Below are 19697 nucleotides of genomic sequence, written 5' to 3'. Positions count from 1 at the left end.
TATATATATATATATATATATATATATATATATATATATATTTGACTATACCTCGTTCATCAAACTAAAGCGTTCCATCATTGCGATCCATAATCGACTAAGAAGGATAGTCGTCCCGTGATCCAGAAGCAACACGAAGGATTATCGATGAATCCAATAATATTCACAACTGATCGAAATCGATAGAGACACCCTACTGATACGTAATCGGTGAGCAAAGCCAAGCTTAAGAGGACATTTCTCGACTACTATTCGGGAGCTCCTGGAAGAAACGATCATTTGTTCGACTTACGGAATAGTTGTACAGTATGCTGACATTAGAATAACAGATATCTCGGGCACCCTGTCGAGCAAGCTAGTTTCAAAGAATTCGTACAAGTCCTTTGGGATAGATTTTAAAAAATATCATTCTGAATTACGATTTCGTGACTCGCCAAAATGGTCTTAGTCGTTTACCTTTTCATCAAAGAAACAAATCGTTCATTCTGTTTACAATACGTATTGAAATTAAGATGCGATAATGTAGAATATCATTTAAAAATAAAAAATAGGTTATAGAATCCATTTGACTGGAATGTATTAATTCTTATAATCACGATTGCCAATTCGTTCTAGGGTAAAACACGAAATGATATGAATCGCCATCTGGCGGTTTTAATCTGGAAATAGAAAGGGAAAAAATTTTTTGCATGCAAAAATTATAGTGCTATAATTATTCATAAATTGATTTTTGATGAAATAAATATTTCCTAAAAAGAATTCTGACTTTTGGAAGATTCGAGTTTCGAGTTTCAAGATTTCGCAAAGTTTCGATCTATCGTATTCGACTTTCGATCTATCTCTAATCTAATTCGACTTATAAACATCTAGGATTTTTTTCATACTTCCTCTTTATGATTTGTTAAATAAATCATCGTATCAAATAAATCTATCTACTTTTAAAAATAATAACTAACAAATTTAAAAAGGTCAATAAATCGAAAAACGTGATTACGGTTTTGCTAAAGATTTTACTAAAAGAAAGACACTCTATTCGAGTCACGTGGTTGTCACGTGGGTGCAGATATTCCCGATATACGAACAGATATTCTTAGTCGCATATTCGAGATGTTCGCCAGTGGGTGATTAATGTCTTGCGGTGTATCCTTCTTTTTGATTCTTGTTTTTTTTTCTTCTTTGGACCTCACGCGTATAGTCGGCTATTCACATCTCCGGATTTATACGTGTAACCTCGCATACTCGCGCGTGAGTTGCGAGTCACCTTGTGACGTTGAGGTTGGAAACGAATAAAGGACATCTCAACTGACATTTTCTCATTACAAGCCCATGAAGGTAAAAAAAATATATTTTTGATCGAAGCTCTCGAATATTCGCGAATATTTTCAAGTCTATAGGTTTCTGTAGTCTAATCGAATCAAATAATCTAACCTAACTATTGCGAAATTGAACATAGTTCATATAGTTTTGTTCTTGTATAAATTTGCAAATTTAGATTTTTTTCTTTCGTTTTTTTTAATAATCGAATAGCAAATAATATTAAATTCACACCTTTAATTACAATTAAAAATTACAATTAATGTGGCATCGACATTGAATTTTTAAATACATGATTTTTGTTTGATATTTGTTTGTTTTCTTTTATAATAAAAATTTTATTCGTTTATCTCGATATCAATATTCTCGATATTTTTTCAAACATTTTTTTTCAAAGATCACGAAAACATTGATATATATGTGCGTGGCTGTCATTGACGAGCAAATACCGCCAGTGTTCCATCGGACTAAGGAATTCGCCTCGTAAGGCAGTTCAAAACCAGCTGTGATTTTCTTTCTTTGGTCCACCCTCGTGTGTCAGTGCTTTTCAACCAGTAAACGAGTGTCTTTTAGATTAATTTTTTAAATTAATAAATATTCGTCATTATTCTCTGCTTTTGCTATGATCTCTTTCGCGGATATCGTTTCATGGATCAGAAAAAAGAAAAAAAAAAAAGAAAAAAATAGAATATGACAAAGGAAAAGGACACGAATTTCAAACGAGCGGAATGAAACAGAAATCGCTCTATTAGCGATGCCAGAGCGTCGGAATTCCGGTTCTCTTAATTCAGTGTGGCCGATACTCCGCGACACCGAATCGGCTGCTGCTTTAATCACGACCTTATCGTTTCTGCCTTAATGGCACTTAAATGCGAATGCCTACACTCTCCTGAGAAAGGTATCGAATTCGAGATGCACGATGCTTCGCGACCCGGAGGTAATCTACATTTTCTGCCTACTGTCGTGATTTCGACGATTTCCTAAACATACCAGGGGGGCCGATAATTTCGAGAATCTGAAATTACGAAGATACGATAAATCGATATTGGAATTAATAAAAAGATGTTTTGACAAATTTTTTTTTACGAATATAATATTATAGTAATGTATTCATAGAATACTTTTCTAAGAATGTATTTTTGGAGAAAAGCTAAAGTAAAGAGTTGATATGTAAAAATATAGGTTATATTTATTAACTTACAATAATATTTAATAATCGAACATTTATTCCATAAAGTTCAATATATTCTTTTGAAGAGATCCTCACTTTCCTCATTCTAACTAGTTCTTTCGAAAAATAATTTCATTTATTTTGTTACTATTGTCAAGTCACTTACCATTTCTAACTTTCATAAAACAATATAATTCCTCGTAAAAATTCTTGACAAACTGCGGTTACAACTAATTAAATATATTACCTATTTATTCAATTTTATTACCATATAATTCTCATTGTAAACTGTCAAATAACTATCAAAAAACGGTGAATTAATTAATTCGATAAATTCCTTTAAATTTACTCTTATTAAAATATATTCTTTTACCTGAATAATTAAGAAAATTTAAGTTTCTAAATTTTTTTTAAAGTTATACAAATTTTCTTCTTTTAATTTTCTTTTAATTGAAAAATTTATTTTTCAAAACATGACAATTCTCAAATAATAAAAAAATTTCTACTTTTCTTCTACATTCAGAATATGTATCTCATCGTAAATGTCATCATGCACATGAATATCGTATCTTTATAGAGAATGATAATTCAATTGTAAAATATCGCGAATTTTATAATTTATCATGTGATCCATTTATATCTCCAATGATATTGAAGATAGCGATCATGATCTGGCTACGTAGTGCGAGAATCGAATGCATTCGAACGAGGAACGGAGGTGTAAGGAGGGATCATGAATTCTCTACTGTGCAGAGGTCGGATAGCGGCCGACTTAATCCCCTGTTGACTTATAGGGCCCGCCTATGTGGAAGAACAAATGAATAAATTAGGGCGGGGTCGTTTGGTAGCCGATGTACGGCCCTGAAGATTTATAGATACCCAATACCAGTTCTCCTGGTCTGGTTACACGGTGCTCTTCCACTCTTCTCCCTTGCCCCCTCTCTCTTGCCCTCGCTTGATCCGACGTAAACGCGGCAGAAAAGAAAAGGGTGGCGCCACTATTTATGCTAATGACACTTCGTTGAACGTTCACGAGTTCTATGAGGAACATAGAATTGAAAAATTGCGTCATCTTTTGCACTTTGCTGGTTTCGAAAGAAAAATAGTGGTGTCTCGGATCGCAAAATATCTTAAATGACTCAATTGATATGGTTAAGAAAATAATTTGTGAAGATATCGTGAAGATGGTATGCTACCTAACCTTTAAAGTTTATTATTTAAAATATATTGTGATACGATAAATTTTAATTAGAATGGGAAATTTTCGATTTGTTGGAATAATTTCAAGTTTTATAAAGTAATAAAAAAATGCTACAAGAATTTATAGTGTAGTTATATCGTTCGTGAATAGAATTTCAAGGAGCGAGAAATGGTATTCAAAGTCAGGTTTCGATGTCTCGTTAGGAACGCGCATGCGCTTCTAGGAGTGCCCTGTGCACGATCACCATAACCAATAATGCCCAAAAATATCTTGGATGCGACGGTGACGGTGCAATTTGTGAACCAACTAATCCTTCCGTAGCTTACCATATTTTTCCATACAATAACCAATCCTTCGATCCATTCTTCGTTTTCATCTACCACTTATACATCTCGTATTCTTCATCTTGTAGCAAAATTCTTAGTTGTGAGAAACAAATTATTTATATTAAAGTAAAAAAAGTAATTTATCAACGTGGAATAAACTATTTACAAAAGAATTTCTTTTAGTATCAAATGACATTTTTGCATATTTTATATTAAAGATAAATTATACAAACGTATATAAATATTAATTAGTTTTTTCCAAGAGATAAAATATTGAATATTTTGCAAAATATTAATCACTTACATCAATCTTTATTATCTTTAATAGATTTTATCTTGGCATAAGATCTCATTAAAAGATATATCGATTTTCATGTAATTGGTAGCCAGAAATCGCTCGTGCATATCTATCACTTCGAAAGCAACAGTCGTAAATGTGTGATCTGTTTCCTGGTGTCGAGGCGGCTGAAATTCAAAGGATCTCGAGTCATTTGTAGGGCGAGAGGAGGCTTGGGACTGAGACGTCGAGATAATCTCGACGTAATCTACCGACCAAATCGCGAGAGGTCGAGCGACCCTTAAACCGTGGCTCGCGCTTGTGACGCGCCTCCAAAGGACAAGCGAGTGGCGAAGTAGTATGTTAATGAGGACAGGACCGTCGGATTCTCGTGCATGGAGGTCCTGAATGAACCTGCAATCTTGACCAAAATAGCACCTTGAAACTCGTTCCTTTTCCTCGTTGGATTCTTGCTTTTTGCGAACCTTGAAAAAATCTAGTTATCGCTCGAATAGCAATTTAATGATAATTTAATAAATTTTCCTCAAATCATCTACCAATTTAATTGTAATTTTCTTACGAAATAGTGGAATAGTGATAGATGAAAACAAGTAAGTTCCATGATCTTCATTTTTGCAAATATAAATTTCCCTATTCTCGATGTTAAAAATTATCAGAATTATTCATCAATTGCAATTCATATTTCTGTAATTTAATTCTGTTATTAATTATCTTCTTTTTTAAATATCAATTTTCTCTCAATTTTCAGAACATTCGGTGCTAAATGCGCGAAATGCGGTCGAAGCGTGGGCGCCGGTGACTGGGTGAGGAGGGCCAGGGAAAGGGTGTATCATTTGGCTTGTTTCGCTTGCGACGCATGTTCTCGCCAACTCTCCACCGGTGAGCAATTCGCCCTCCTGGACGCCAGATTGCTCTGCAAAGCTCACTATCTCGACGTGGTGGAGGGAAACAATACCTCGTCCTCGGAGGATTGCGACTCTGAACACGGTGGGAAAGGTAGCAAGACGAAGAGGGTCAGGACGACTTTTACGGAGGAGCAGCTATCGGTTTTGCAAGCGAACTTTCAGTTAGACAGTAATCCTGATGGCCAAGATCTCGAGAGAATAGCGCATGTCACGGGGTTGAGCAAACGAGTGACGCAAGTATGGTTTCAGAACTCGAGAGCCAGGCAGAAGAAACACAGTGGGAAGATCAAGACCCAAAGTGAGTAGATCTTTTCGTTATACTTCGAATTTATCTTGTGTTATATCGCAAAAATAATAAATATATTTAGAATGAATTTGAAATTAAATTAAACTGTAATTTTGTTGCTTGCAAAAATTGTCATTTTGACAAGTAATATAAAATGTAATAGGATTGTAATATTTTTCATAAAATATTTAATATAGGTTAGAGCAATATGGGAAAATAAAATAATTAAAATAATTAAAATATCAGTGGCAGTATTGAAATAGAGAATATAAAAGATATTATTTTCTTAAAAAAAAAACAATGAAATGTTTAATAAATTAAATCATTAGAAATCTCATTTTTAATACTTGCATTTAAAAATTTAGTGCACCATTCACCACCGATGCAACATCACCCAGTAGAATTATATCCAACCAGCGTGAACATGGTAGGCGCCTATTTAGGAGGATATCAGGGTGGTAGCGCAGGAAGTGAAAGTCCTGGCAGTCCATTGACACCTCTCACCCCTCTGACACCTCTAACCCCAACAACGCCCAATCACCTTCAAGCTCAGTTCTGTCATCAAACAGGGTAAAACTTCGTCCAAGAATTGAAACCGATGATTAAATTCAAATTTTCCAAGTTTCAAAGACATTTCTGATTTTTTTAAAATGAAAAGTTTCTGATTAAAATCTTTTAAAACATTGATCTCGTAAAATTCAGAGAACAAACAAAAAATAATAAAATTCCTGGATTTCAAAGAGGATAATTTGATTTATAATTAGTGGAAATTTTTAATATTTTTATAATTACTTTAGTAGATGATTTTTTAAATTTAAATATGATGGATATTTGATAAAAAAAGAAGATAAAATCTATAATGAATCTATGATGGAACTTTATGAAAAATTAAAATATTAATCCTCTTTGAATTCTTCATTGTTCTCTATTTTTTGTACATACCAAAAATGAATTGTTTAAAACAAGTAAAAAAAGTAAAAGTGATACTACAGATAGGATAGGATTCTATGAGGATTCTAGGGTACGAATAAATGAAATGAATTAATTATTTATTCCATTTCAATTAACTCCCATGACTGATTTCTCATTATGATTTCTTTTCATTTTAACAGGTGTTTTATTCATCAAAAGTGCAATCAAACGAAAATTAGAATTACAATTTTAAATGTGTTCATAGAAATCTTGTATTTTGCAATTAGAAATTATTTTATAGATTTTATTTCTCAAAGTCAAATAATTATTCAAATTAATTTCCATATTTTCAACTTTTTTATAATTCCGTTAATAATTTTTATTCTTTATTTATTTTTAATTTTTAAAATCATAGCAACACATTGAATGTATGATTAAATAACGATAGGTCTCATTTTTAGCGATAAAAATTGTTACGCTCATTAGCATTCATTAAATTCTTACGTACATGTCTCTTATAAAGTATTTTATTTTTAAGATAAAATTGTACATAGACATATCCCGTAGCTTTTGTATATAAATTTCAAAAAGAATCGTGCATGAGTATTTGATATCGCTCTCCATATTGTACACTCATAGCGCAATATTGTAAACCGTACTGTTAATAATAAAAATGTCTTTTACTGTTAATATCATTATTTATTATTTTTGATCCTACATTTCTCTATACTCCTTAAAAATTTTTCATAAATCTACGAAAAGATTATTAGTGTTTTTGAACTACTATGAATTTTTCTAAAATATAGCTAAATGTATTCAAACCGTGTTATAACCTATAAAAAATATATGCTTTCCTTATACATGTTGTGATGTTATATCGAATTATGAAAATTGATATTTGTAAAATCATAGAAAATTTACATAATAATGAAAAAATATCTACATTTATATAATATATAAACGTCACTATATTTAAAGGATAAAAAAGTTCTTTATAATATAATGATATTAATACTTTTTCTTTGGGCTGGGAAAATCAACATGAAAGTAGATAAATATGTGCAACATTTTATATTGTATATATACTTAGTTTACAATATTTACATCACAGTACATTAAGTATATTAAATAATGATTCTTTTTACGATTACACAATTAATTATCTAAACACTGTAAAAGATACTTTCATTCGGAACATTGCTTTCTGATGTTCCCCGAGATATACCGAATATACCCGAGTCGACACGAAACGAGACTTCGGCAATTTTCGGGGACACCGAACATCTCTCGAGTTTTATCGTTTACGCTAATCATATATTCGATCTTACACGTTTTATTAAAACGATAACCTGATTATATCAGGAAATTCCGTGGATCAATCAAAGTGAGGACAACTATCGTATGTATCATTCTCTCGAAAAGAAGGAAAATTACATTTATCACTTTTTTAAAACCGTAAAGGACATTCCTTATTCATATAATCGAAGTTTGTGTATCGATGGATTTAGATCGAACTTTTTAATACTCGTGATTAACCCTTTCCATTGAATTTACTATTATAGGTTATTTCTGATTCAATCATCATATTCTTTGAATTTCGATGTTCAAAAAAATTAAATGAGTTTAATAAAATTAAAAATTAATTAATTCGAAAAGAAAACATGGAAATGGAAAGGGTTAAAACTTGATTCGGAACTAGAAAGTTGATAACGAGTTGATCATCACCTATCAATCGCTACGGAAATATTCGCGATTCATTTCCATATTGGTGCACGGAGACTTGTTTTATGCATTATATGGAATGTTTAATTGTATTCACTTATTTATAATAAGCTTAACATCCAGTGCGAGAGAGCTGTGCTGCCATCCAGTCTTAAAAATTGGCTTCTCTACATTTTGCTGGTTATCTTAATAAGTTAACAACGATTTGGGCGGATTTCGTTCTAAATTATACGAAATATTCGGATCAACGACGTTTTATTTGAGATGAAGTATCGGAATATTTAATCCTTTGAAACGATGTTACAAATTTAAACATTTTTTTTTTAAATGTTATCTATTTAATTAATATTCCTTCCTTTGATCGAAACATGGAGTATTCTTTAACTTATAAATTAAAATAAATATATTTTGTATAAATATATTTTGTTTCAAGAACACGCTTCAAAGGATTAATTAATTAATTGAATAAATATGAAGATCACAGACGAAGAACTTGGTAAGTTATTTTTTTTCAATATTTACAATAGAATATCTTTTATTAAAATATTTTCATAGTTTTATTTAATTTATAATAGAATTAATCATGTTTCGGTTATTTTCGATTAATATCGGTAATTTGTCGAAGATTAGCAGAAGAGGATCGGCTATTGGATTTTGATTCTCAAAAATAACCGAGAATGTCCGAAGTTAGAACGAATCGTTACGAATCGTAATTCGATCGTGATTGAATTAATCGAAGATGATCGAAAAATAATCGGCTTTAAAATTTTTAATTTGTAACATCATTAAATTTTTACCTCTTATAATATCTTATAATATATTAAATTAATTTCTTTCAATTAAAAACGTGATGTAAAAAAAAGAAAATAGATTTCTTTGAACTTGTTTAAATTTTTCTTCTGTGATTTTCATATGTTATTTCAAAATAAGTACTAAAGAAATAAAATAATCGATGTGTTTTAAAAACGCGACGGTAAAAAATATTTTGGAAAACAATCAGAATTCCATACATTTCTTTTCCTTTTTCGACATTCACCGGATGAAAATTGAAAAAAGAAAAGTAATAAATCAAGGAAAACTTTTTTATTCCTTGCTTTCTTTTTATAATAAAATTCTATCTAAATCTTGACAGATAAATCGAAATCTGATTCTTAGATCTAAAATAAGAATTCGAAACTTTATAGGATCTCAAAATTCTCAAAAATTTCAAAATTTTATGAATGAAAAATCAAATATATCGATAAAATGTATATCAATAATTACTTATTTGGATTTCGAGAATTTTAAAATTTCTCTCTTTTTTAATCGCGACGAATTCTGTCCATCTTCGATCGAAGAAACAGATACGAAATGAAATGTTCATCGAGAAAGGTTTCGACTAAAGTGGAAAAATCTTCTTAACTAAAATAAAGGAATATTTACAACGAGGAGTGGTCCAACGGCGATTAAACCTCGTTCGGCATCGACAACATCATCGAGTCTTGCGAGAGTTCATCCATCGATTGTTCCGAGCCTGAGGACAAAATTGACGGTGGTCTTTCGATAGAGAACAGACCTTTTTAAAATAAAAATTTTATTTCGTCCTCTCCGCTTCGTATTTGATTATAAAATAAACTACAATTTTAATCCAATGATTTTTTTTTGATTATAAAAAAATTTTTGAATAAATTATTTATAAAAAATTTGAAAAAATTTTGATTATAATTTTATTATAAATCAAAAAAGAGAAGAATTTTTCAAAAAATATTTTCCATACATGCAAGGAAATGAGTAATATTCTCACCATGATTATGATAAATCGAGGGTGTGGGACTTTTGCACGTAGCCGGACTTAATTGCGGAGGTTGCTGGCCATGATGGTGTTGCTGTTGATGTTGAAACGAATAGGTCAGATGTAAATTGATGTGTCGACCGAAATCGCCAGTGGACGCGTTTGAATTTGGTGGTGATTGATGAACTGCAACAATAAATAATATTTCTTTGATTTCGAGCTATGCTCGTCTAAGAAATTTTTAAAATCGTATCTTCTATTATATATATATATATATATATCTATAGACTTAAAACGTTTGAAGTAATATATTCACTATAATATATTTCATTTTTAAAATAAAAATAATCAATAATCAATATTCAAACAATAGAATATAATTAGATATATAATAATTGTTTAAAAAAAATTATGTAAAAAAAATATATATATAAAATAAATATATCATTATACGAAAGGAGAGAAACATATTTTATAAATAATTATACTTCCAATATCATTCGGATAAAACAATGAAAAGATAAAATGAATTCGGAATAAAATCATAAAAAAAGAAAAAAAAAGGATATTAACAAGAATCTTCTTCCACTTAGACAAATATCGATGAAAGAAACAAACGCAAGAAGTACCGTGTTGCCCTTTCATTTTTCCCGTGTGCAGATGCTTCTTCTGCCTCGCCCTAGAATTCTGGAACCAAACCTGCGTAACTCTTTTGCTGAGTCCCGTCACATGGGCTATCCTCTCGAGATCTTGGCCGTCCGGGTTGCTGTCCAATTGGAAATTCGCTTGAAGAACGGACAGTTGTTCTTCCGTGAACGTGGTTCTCACTCTCTTCGCCTTGTTACCGCTCTTGTGCCCGCTCTCGGAGTCACCGCCTTCTGCGAAAGTACCAATTAGAGGTGCTCCACCATTTATACGCCTCTCCAGAGATACATCTCTCCAGAGATCTATCTATCTATTGTTTTCCCCTCTTTATTTTACACGGATTTAGATCAGTAGCTTGGATCGTAAAATAAAGATTAAGGGAAATGTAAATGTGAAAAAATAAAAGAGACGAAAATAAATTAATAATTCTACTATTGGAATCGTACGAGTAGGTAATAATAGTTATATATTTGACTCATATCATAATTTTCGTTATTTACTTTAATAAGGAATGTGTAAGGTATCTGCACAGTCTCACCATCGGAAGAAGTGTTGTTGCCTTCGACGACGTCCAGGTAGTGAGCCTTACAAAGCAATCTGGCGTCCAGGAGGGCGAATTGCTCGCCTGTGGAGAGTTGACGGGAACAGGCGTCGCAGGCGAAACACGCCAAATGATACACCCTTTCCCTGGCCCTCCTCACCCAATCCCCCGCACCCACGCTTCGACCACATTTCGCGCATTTAGCACCGAATGTTCTGAAAAATAAGAATTTTCGAATTGCTTTTTAAGTTACAAATGTAAAGATTAATTGTATCAAAAATACAAAACAATTTCGAATATAAAAATTATATAATATAAAAATATAAATAAATATATCGTCAAAGATTCATTCTTCACGTTTTCAGAGCTGCTGTTCTTCAAGAGAATGATTCTTATTCTTTTTCCATTAATAATTTTATCAATCACGGCTTGAATAGAACGAGTCGAGAATTCATAGTTTTTCTAATTTAACGTGACTAACTACGCATTGCCATATCGGGAAATCCGAAGCGTCGTAAAGAATTTGCAGGCACGCAGCACGCGGCCACCTGCAGCAATGGCGCCAATAAATTCAACGATGGAAGGTGAACCGTCGAGGATTTAGCTCCTTCTGACTCTAACGAACGCGCGTTAAAGAAAACGTTTCGCGTCAACTCCCTCGGGTGTTCGCGTGCACCAACATTCAACTGTCGATAGGAATTGCACGAGAGGAAAAACGCAAATCCTCTTTATGAATTTCCTGCACACTCGACTCGAATTATTAGTAACCATGAGGGTAGATGATTCGAACATTTGACTAGGATTTGTTTGTTATTTCTTATTGTTGAAGTGCAGATCTTTAAAATTAAATCTGCATAGAAATAAGTAAAGAAATGCAAAGATTTAAAGATAAAAGTAACAAATGTTTCATGTATATATTTCATACGTAGATATACTATATTATTAGAAAGATTAAGGACAAACTTCAAAAGCATTTCTAATATTCATTAAACAAGTAAAAGAATTTTAATAAATATATTAAAATCATTAGTTCCAAAGTTGTTTATGAGATGTTTTTGTCAGTAGAACAATTATTAAAACGATTGATTTGTCATGCATTATATTACTATATAAAAATCTATCGAATTTAAATCGAGCTTTAATATAAAAAAAATATATATTGAACACATTCAGAAACAACATCTTATTAAAAAGAATACATAACTCAATTCACATTTATCGATATTTGATATGTTTTTCCTTGTTTCGAATATTATATGGTCCTAAAATTTGTCCTCGACCTTTTGCACAGTTATATGTATACACCGAATATAAATTATAACTCTAATTATAAATTATAATTACAACGTCAAGGAAATAATTTGAATTTAATCGCGCGTTACAATTAGCCACAGTATTCCACTGTTCCTGGCAAAACAACCAATAAAACTCGAGATTATCGTACATGGGTAAAGAAGATCGGATGGTGCGCCAAAAATGTGCGCACGATTTCACACGGTCGAGACTCGATTATCAATGCTCCTGCGCGTTGCAATGGCCGACACGAATGCTCAGAACAGAGAATATAATTCGTACTTGGGGAGCAGAGAGAAAGAGAACGGTCTTAGATAACGCGTCGCGCACGAACGCACGTTTACCTGGAACAAGCCAGCCTGTACCGGTCGTCCTGTGACAAATAAATGACTCCTGGATCCCGAAGCGCGAGCTCTAACCTCCAAGAGTATGTTTGCGTGTATGTAAACTCGCGCTGCCGCGCATGAACACCACAGAAGGGGGGAGGAGGGGGAGGGGAGAGGAAGAAAGAAAAAGGAATAATAAACGAGAGAAGGTGAAAAAGAGAGAAACGAGAATCGCGAGATAAGGAAGAAGTGAAGGGAATGTGGATGGTTAGGAAGAGGAAAAATGAAAATGAGAAAGAAGTGGAATGGAAAATGTATAAAATGTAATGTATAAAATTTATAAAATGTAATGAAAAAAAAAATGTATAAACAGTTATAAAGAACACGAAATGGAATTTGTACGAATGGTAAGACGAAAAAGAATGAGAAAAACAAATAGATATAGATGAAAGACGTGAAAATTACGAGAATCTCTTCTATCCAAAATAAACGTATTTCTCCATTATAAGTATACCCTCCGATCTTCCTCACCGCGCCACTTAAACTAAACTTCCTTTGCAACGATGCTAAACACGAACGTTCCCCCGAAACGATACACCAACCAAATCCTCATACCCCCGCTTCTTACTCGTTTCTTTCTTCGTTCTTACACCGAACGACCAAGGTAACTTACATCTCTGAAACTCTCTGAAACTCTCTCGTGAAATCTCTCTGGTCTACGTGGTTGCTGTTGCCCCTACGATCTAACCGCATCGAGAAAAGGTTCTTGTGAAAAAGTCTCTCTTTCTCTCTCTCTCTTTCTCTCTCTCTCTCTCTGAGAGTCTAGCTCGGTGTAAACGGTAGCCGTGTAGCGGCAAGACACGAGCATGCTACACGACACACGCACGCTGGGCAACGATGAATGGGTCGGAGAGGTGGGTGTTACGGGTGCACCGTTGCCAGTAACACAGCCTCGTGAAGTCCTCGGCCTAACGACGAGACACCAACGACCACACGGTGGCTTCTTCACGGCCGACGTGGCGTGGTGTGGTCGATCTGTGTGCGCCGCGGCTGGTAATTAAACAACGACTAGCCGGCCATTAGCCCATTATCATATTCATGAACACGGAAAGTGCATCCCGATTCCTCGTCCGGTTCCTCCCCGGCTACGAACCGAGACTTGGCCGTTTATACGGCCCGTGTAAGGGGTTATGCCCTCCCTCCCTCCCCGCCAACGTATCTTATGGGGCCACGCGACTATCCCGGTGGCCCCACCACCAAACCAGAGAAAGTGAGTAAGTATGTACGGCTTATATACCCGGACGAGCTGCTAGATGCCACCACTATTGCTCCCTGTGTTTCGACAACCGAGAAGCGAACGGATTAAGAGGAGGATTCGTACGCGAGAGGGAGCGGATATTCGCACGGCTATAAAGAGCTGCTTAATGGAGTTGATCGTGCGAGACGTTGCGCTTTGCTTGCTTCGTTATAATTATGTATATTCGAATTGTAGTAGTGATTTATTGTACAGAGTTATAATGTTTTTTCGCTATCTACGTTTTTTCGTTTCGTTCGTTTGGATTTTATGATTGTTTTTTTTTTCTTTTTTCGAAAACGAATATCGATTGTACGATCGATCGAAAATTTTACGACTTTGCGAAGAGAGTGTTAGAATTTCCATTCTTCGCATTCTTTTGAACGATTGAGAAATGTATGTAATTAATCACGAGAGATCTTCAGATTTTTTAGAAGAGAAAAAGATAGAATGATCGAACAAAATATCGAACAATTAGATGAATTAAGGCATTCTCTTTTAACTTTTCAGAATCGATAATTAATGAAAACGATAGGAATGTATATTTGTAATGCGCAATCGTAAATCTCGCGCAGAGATATATAGAAAAAAAAAAAAAAAAAGAAACAAAAAAAAAAATAGCATTTTAATAACAAAAACAAAAGGAAAAAAAAAAAAAAAAAAAAAAAGAAAAAGAAAAAAGACTTGCACTTTAATCCTATTGTCTCTCGGCGAATCACTAATTCATCGTGGTCGCAAGAGCAACTTTCTCGTCTCGCCCACGTCAATCTCTAGGAACGGATTTGAATTTTGAGCGACCGATTGTCTCTATCCCTCCTTCCGAGTTTCTTTTATCGCCGACATATGTAGATCCTGTCTTAAAAAAGCTGACACGAAAGCGAGATAAAAATTAATCCTTGAGAGAAACTCGTTATAAAATCACATGATACTCATTGTTTTCCAATTGCAACTCCATTAATCCGTCGTATATTATTTTAAATTAAATTGTGAAGAATTATTACATTTATGTTTAACTTTATTTATAAGAGAAAGGAGATTAATTTCACTTTTCGCAAAAATCACTTCTCGAACTTTCAATAAAATTAGAACGGTTCGAGTATATCGAATCGAAACGCCATCCAAATGGCGTATTTAATTAGGTCGCATTGTATCAACTCTCCTCGATCACGAATCGTATAAAAGATTCGGTGTCCTCGATTCTTCGGTCCAGAGCTTGTTCGTGGCATATATCCACGTATATAGTTTCCGATCATTTATCACGACGAGCCGAGCGTAAATCGAAATAGGCAGCGCGGCTTCGCCTCTCCTCCCCGAGTCGGTTGTCGACGTGTCTACGGGGTCGTGGATCCTGTCGACCGGGTCATCGTAAGCCGGCATTACGAGGCGAAAAACGTCGGTCGAAAAAAATTACGCGGCAGATTCCTCGGGACCTCCCGCATACACGCCACTTTGACCCTCGAAAAGACGGACACGCCATGAAAATATCCACCGATACCGTCTTTGCGAGGAATGCCGACCCTTAAACTCTTCCTTTCGACTCTGATAAGTGATATAAGCGACGATGATATTTCAGATAATATTTCCCGACGAAATGATTTTCTGGAGTAACTTGACAAGTTGTTTAAATTTAATTTTGCAAGAAAAGATTAGAGAGTGAATTTTAAACGCTAATTCTGAAAAAGTAATTAAAAAAGTAATTGATAGTTAAAATTTTAAATAAAAAATTAACTTAGAAAGACTTTATTGAAAATTAACTTGATTCATGTAATTTTGACTATTTATAGTTATCTGTGTTTTGAACAATAAATTATCGGAGCAATTTAACTTGAATCGTAAAAATTTTGTCCATCTCTGTCTGTAGAATCTATTATCTAACGTTTGTTGTATTTTGTTTTTTAAATACGGATTCAATTTCAAGTAAAATTTAAAAATTTAAATTAACTCTAATGATAATCCAGTCTCGTGAATAAGTCATATCAAGCCGATTCGATTCAACGACAAAAATTCAATTAGATTTTCTATTTACTTACACAACGTTCGACACACGTATCGTATTGTAGCGGAATTCGATAATGGCCGGTCGAAAGCGGTTTGTTTCGAATATTTTCGTAGGGAGGAGGACCGCAAGAGAGGGAGAAAGAGAGAGAGAGAGTCACGATCGATCGAAATGAAAGAAGCTCGAAGTGACTTGGCCGATTGTACGCGAAGGATCCGAGTCGAACACTTTCCAACGTGTTTATCCAACTGTCAATCAATGGTTGGTTCGGTCACCTGGCTGTTGCACCGGCCTGTCTAAATCACGTATATATCGCGATATCCGATCGTGACGCGCGACCAGTATCGCTGTCTACATTATCGAATGCGGAAATCAATGTAATCCGAAGAAGAAAGGAAATACGAAGGGGGATAAATTCAACTTTAGAGATATTATCTATAAGTGCTTACTACTGTACGCATCGTGATTTCTTTCGATTTTGTATCGAACGATATAAGAGATGTAACTATTGTTATATTTTCCATTTTTTAATTCAATCGATGATATTTTTCAGTAAGATGAAATTTTGTTTGGTTTGAGTGAGAGATCTTCGTATTTTTAATATTCTTTATCGAACCTAACCTAACTTTGAACACAAGATATAGAAGTGTATGAGAATTCGAAAATTTTGGTTACTAGATACTCGGGTCGAGTCGAGAATTGTTCGGGTTACATCGGAATTATTCGGGAATCGTTCGGTTCAACTCGGGTCAAGTCGGCTTTTCGAAAGTATTTCGTGACACGTTAAACATCGAGATTTCTATAAATACATTAGATATCAATTTATTAGAATAAAATTTCGCATCGCATTTTAAAAATTTGACAAATTAACGAACATATCGAAGATATTTTAAAAGCAAAAATTTTAGAACACGATGCAATGAAAAATCAGAAACATTCGAAAAGTAGTTCAACCAGTTAATCCGCCATACAACAAAATATCTCGCATCACTAATTTACTTATAGAAACGTTAACGTTGATTTACACGCTTATCGATCCGTAGACGAGTCATTTAAGGATCGTGTCGTGTCGTGTCGAGGGAAAATTTCTAGTTTCGTTTTCGCGGTTCGATTGAGAGGTTTCGTACGCAATGAATTGTTATTTATTGCATTGATAACGCAAACACGACGCTCGCACCGATCTCTCACCGTGCTTTATTATTCCACTAGTTAGATCAACCGCGCGCATTTGAATATTACGCATAACAGGAACGTTTACTTTGTGCGTTATCGCGATAATTGAATCTCTTTCCATCAGTAAATCGTTACAAGAAAATCAGATCTTTGACGATGGCAATTACACTTGGATTTATGCCTTTATACTAGTGAACATATTAACCTTCGATAAAATTCTTTGATATCTTTATCGTATTATCTACGAATTTCTCAAACTTGAATATTCTTCGAACCACTTCGTAAAATACTACAACATCTTTACTCGAAACAACTATACAATTAATTTGATAATTAATTGCATAATAGATTCACGCAACGATTTCTTTATAAAACGGAAAATCCTTTTAACGAATGAAAAACTCGTTAAACTTACAGAGCATAGTCGTGCCTGCAATAGAGCCTCATGCCCTTCAAGAAGCACGAGTGTTGATCGTGTAATGGCCTGGCACACGCGAAGCACCTTAAGCACCTAGAGTGCCAAGTTCGACCGCCGACGCAGAGGACAGTGCGCTCGCGGACGCGCTCTCCGCATCCGCCACACTCCATCACGTTCGCCGGCATTTCCGGTCCTATCAGGCCACCGGTAGTCTCCGGCGCGGCGAGATTCGCCCCGGTTCCATCGCACACGCTGTCGCTCGTCATGTCTTCCACCTCTGTCTGCAATTTCATTTTCATTAATATTGCACGATAAATTATTCGAAATACTAGTAGATATATATTCTGTATCTTTTTTTAAAAGATCGACGTGAGAACGTTTCAAACGTGTTACTTTACATTATTCGTGTTATAAAAATTTATTGTAATCGGATACTTTTTTTATCTCACTTTCATCCTCTTAAAATCCATCTATCTTTCTCAACAGCCGTATTAACACGTTGAAAAAGTAACTTAGTTAAAAATTTCGAGTAAAGTTACATCAAGTAATTAAAATGCTTAAATAACATTTATTATTAATCACGATTATTACAGTCGATCCGTTTCTCATATAATCTTAACCATTTGACATTATAAATATTTGCAATTATTATTATTATTATTATTATTCGAACGATAAATTATTGATGCAACTTTATTCGTAAACTTCAACTATTAAATTTTTCCCATCACTGCGTATGCGTCCAAGTCGCTCTGATTCAAAGTTTGCCCACTGGAGGCGCGACGAGCGTTCCAGTGGACAGCTAGTCAAGCGAATAGGGCGCCCTGCGGGGAATCGTTACACCGTTGCCGACATAAACGCAGTGTAGACACGGTAGAGGTGCAATGCAGACTTCGAGAACCCTCGAAACTCTGCGCGGCCCCCTTCCTTTCGATATATATATATATAGCCGCGTGAACACGGAGGTGTCATTGTGCACAATGTGTAGCATCGGTGTAATATACGTGGCTGGCCCAACCCTGTGACATCCCCTCGAACGATAGGGGGGTTGGAGGGCCTCCAATGGGGACGTTTAAACGGGCAACCGTGGCGTCCAGCCAGCCTTTTCTCGAACCGTCCTCTATCATTGTGTCCACGCTCTTGTTACCGCGACTCGTGTCCGGATTCACAGCCCGATCTCGTGGCTACAAAACGATACAACCTAAATGATTCCTGAACGAGCGGGGCGTGCCGCGTAAATAAACTTTGCACGAGGGGAGGGAGAGAGAGAGAGAGAGGGGTTGGAGAAGGAAAAATCGTTTGATTTCAAATTCAATTGATTTCAAATTAATTTTTACAAACGATTGGCAGATTGATAATTAAAAATTATTCCAACAGAACTGTATTATTATTCCATTTGATTAAAGTTAAAATTACGTTTAATTTTATATCCTTTTCAATATATAGAATAATAAAATTGGAAGAGATGCGAGGTTTCGATATTTGTAATTAAATTTAAACATTTTTATTTTTAATATATTATAAAGCACGTAGAAAATGGAAATTTGATAATGATAAATGATGATTTTTTTTTTTTTTTGGCGAGGAACGTAGGAATAGAATTCGTTGTTCGAAAATGGAAAGGAAAGATTATCCGAATAGCAGCCATGGCAAACTGCATTGTAACAGATTGATCGAAACGCGTGCATCCATCAAGTGTGGCATTCGTGACAGGAGCGTATCCGAGTAGTTTGAATTCTGTATGGGATAGGATGGCACAATGCTTCCGTTCGCGGAAATGTTTAACAGGGGATCGTCGATTTCGTTACCCCGTTACCCGATCTTTTTTTTTTTTTCACACGTTTAACGGACAACAGGCAAAAGTTCGAGATCTATTCTTTTAACCCTCTTCTTAAAAAGAAGAATTTTATCCTCGAAAAAGATATCGATTTCCATAAATTCATATCCATTTCGAAAATTCATTCAAATCTATATTTTGGAAGTTATTTGAATAACTGATCCACTTTTTATGTAATTCAAATACATCTATGAAGCACATTGATCATAGGTAATTTTCAAGATGAAATTCGAGATCCACTATTAAGATTCATTCAAAGAAAAAGATC

General features: G+C 34.4%; 2 protein-coding genes and 1 long non-coding RNA gene across 5 annotated transcripts in view; 1 reads left to right on the top strand and 2 right to left on the bottom strand.

The window, feature by feature from the left end:
• Positions 1 to 589, bottom strand: part of LOC116186790 — a 1017-nt gene extending 428 nt beyond the window's left edge. Inside the window, exons 1-2 of the long non-coding RNA XR_004151808.1 lie at positions 457 to 589; positions 52 to 262 (exon numbers count right to left, since the gene is read on the bottom strand). This is a non-coding gene — a long non-coding RNA (uncharacterized LOC116186790). The remainder of the gene's footprint in view (positions 1 to 51; positions 263 to 456) is intronic.
• Positions 1 to 7103, top strand: part of LOC102673792 (LIM/homeobox protein Awh-like) — a 15915-nt gene extending 8812 nt beyond the window's left edge. For both annotated transcript variants that reach the window (XM_006609467.2, XM_031515141.1), the window contains exons 3-4: positions 5059 to 5513; positions 5867 to 7103. In XM_006609467.2, the coding sequence (XP_006609530.1) occupies positions 5059 to 5513; positions 5867 to 6075 (664 nt within the window). In that variant the 3' untranslated portion in view covers positions 6076 to 7103. The remainder of the gene's footprint in view (positions 1 to 5058; positions 5514 to 5866) is intronic.
• Positions 7104 to 9459: 2356 nt separating this feature from the next.
• LOC102673401 (LIM/homeobox protein Awh-like) overlaps positions 9460 to 19697 on the bottom strand; it is a 21895-nt gene continuing 11657 nt past the window's right edge. Inside the window, exons 2-6 of one of the 2 annotated variants that reach the window (XM_006609464.2) lie at positions 17590 to 17873; positions 11090 to 11307; positions 10536 to 10781; positions 9919 to 10092; positions 9460 to 9648 (exon numbers count right to left, since the gene is read on the bottom strand). In XM_006609464.2, coding sequence (XP_006609527.1) covers positions 9581 to 9648; positions 9919 to 10092; positions 10536 to 10781; positions 11090 to 11307; positions 17590 to 17873 — 990 coding nt within the window. In that variant the 3' untranslated portion in view covers positions 9460 to 9580. Of the gene's footprint in view, positions 9649 to 9918; positions 10093 to 10535; positions 10785 to 11089; positions 11308 to 17589; positions 17874 to 19697 lie in introns of both variants that reach the window. The other variant, XM_006609463.2, reaches the window with a different exon arrangement.

The sequence above is a fragment of the Apis dorsata genome, unplaced genomic scaffold (genome assembly GCF_000469605.1).
Source record: "Apis dorsata unplaced genomic scaffold, Apis dorsata 1.3 scaffold_56, whole genome shotgun sequence".
Lineage (NCBI taxonomy): Eukaryota > Metazoa > Arthropoda > Insecta > Hymenoptera > Apidae > Apis > Apis dorsata.
This window is presented reverse-complemented; position numbering and strand designations above follow the sequence as displayed.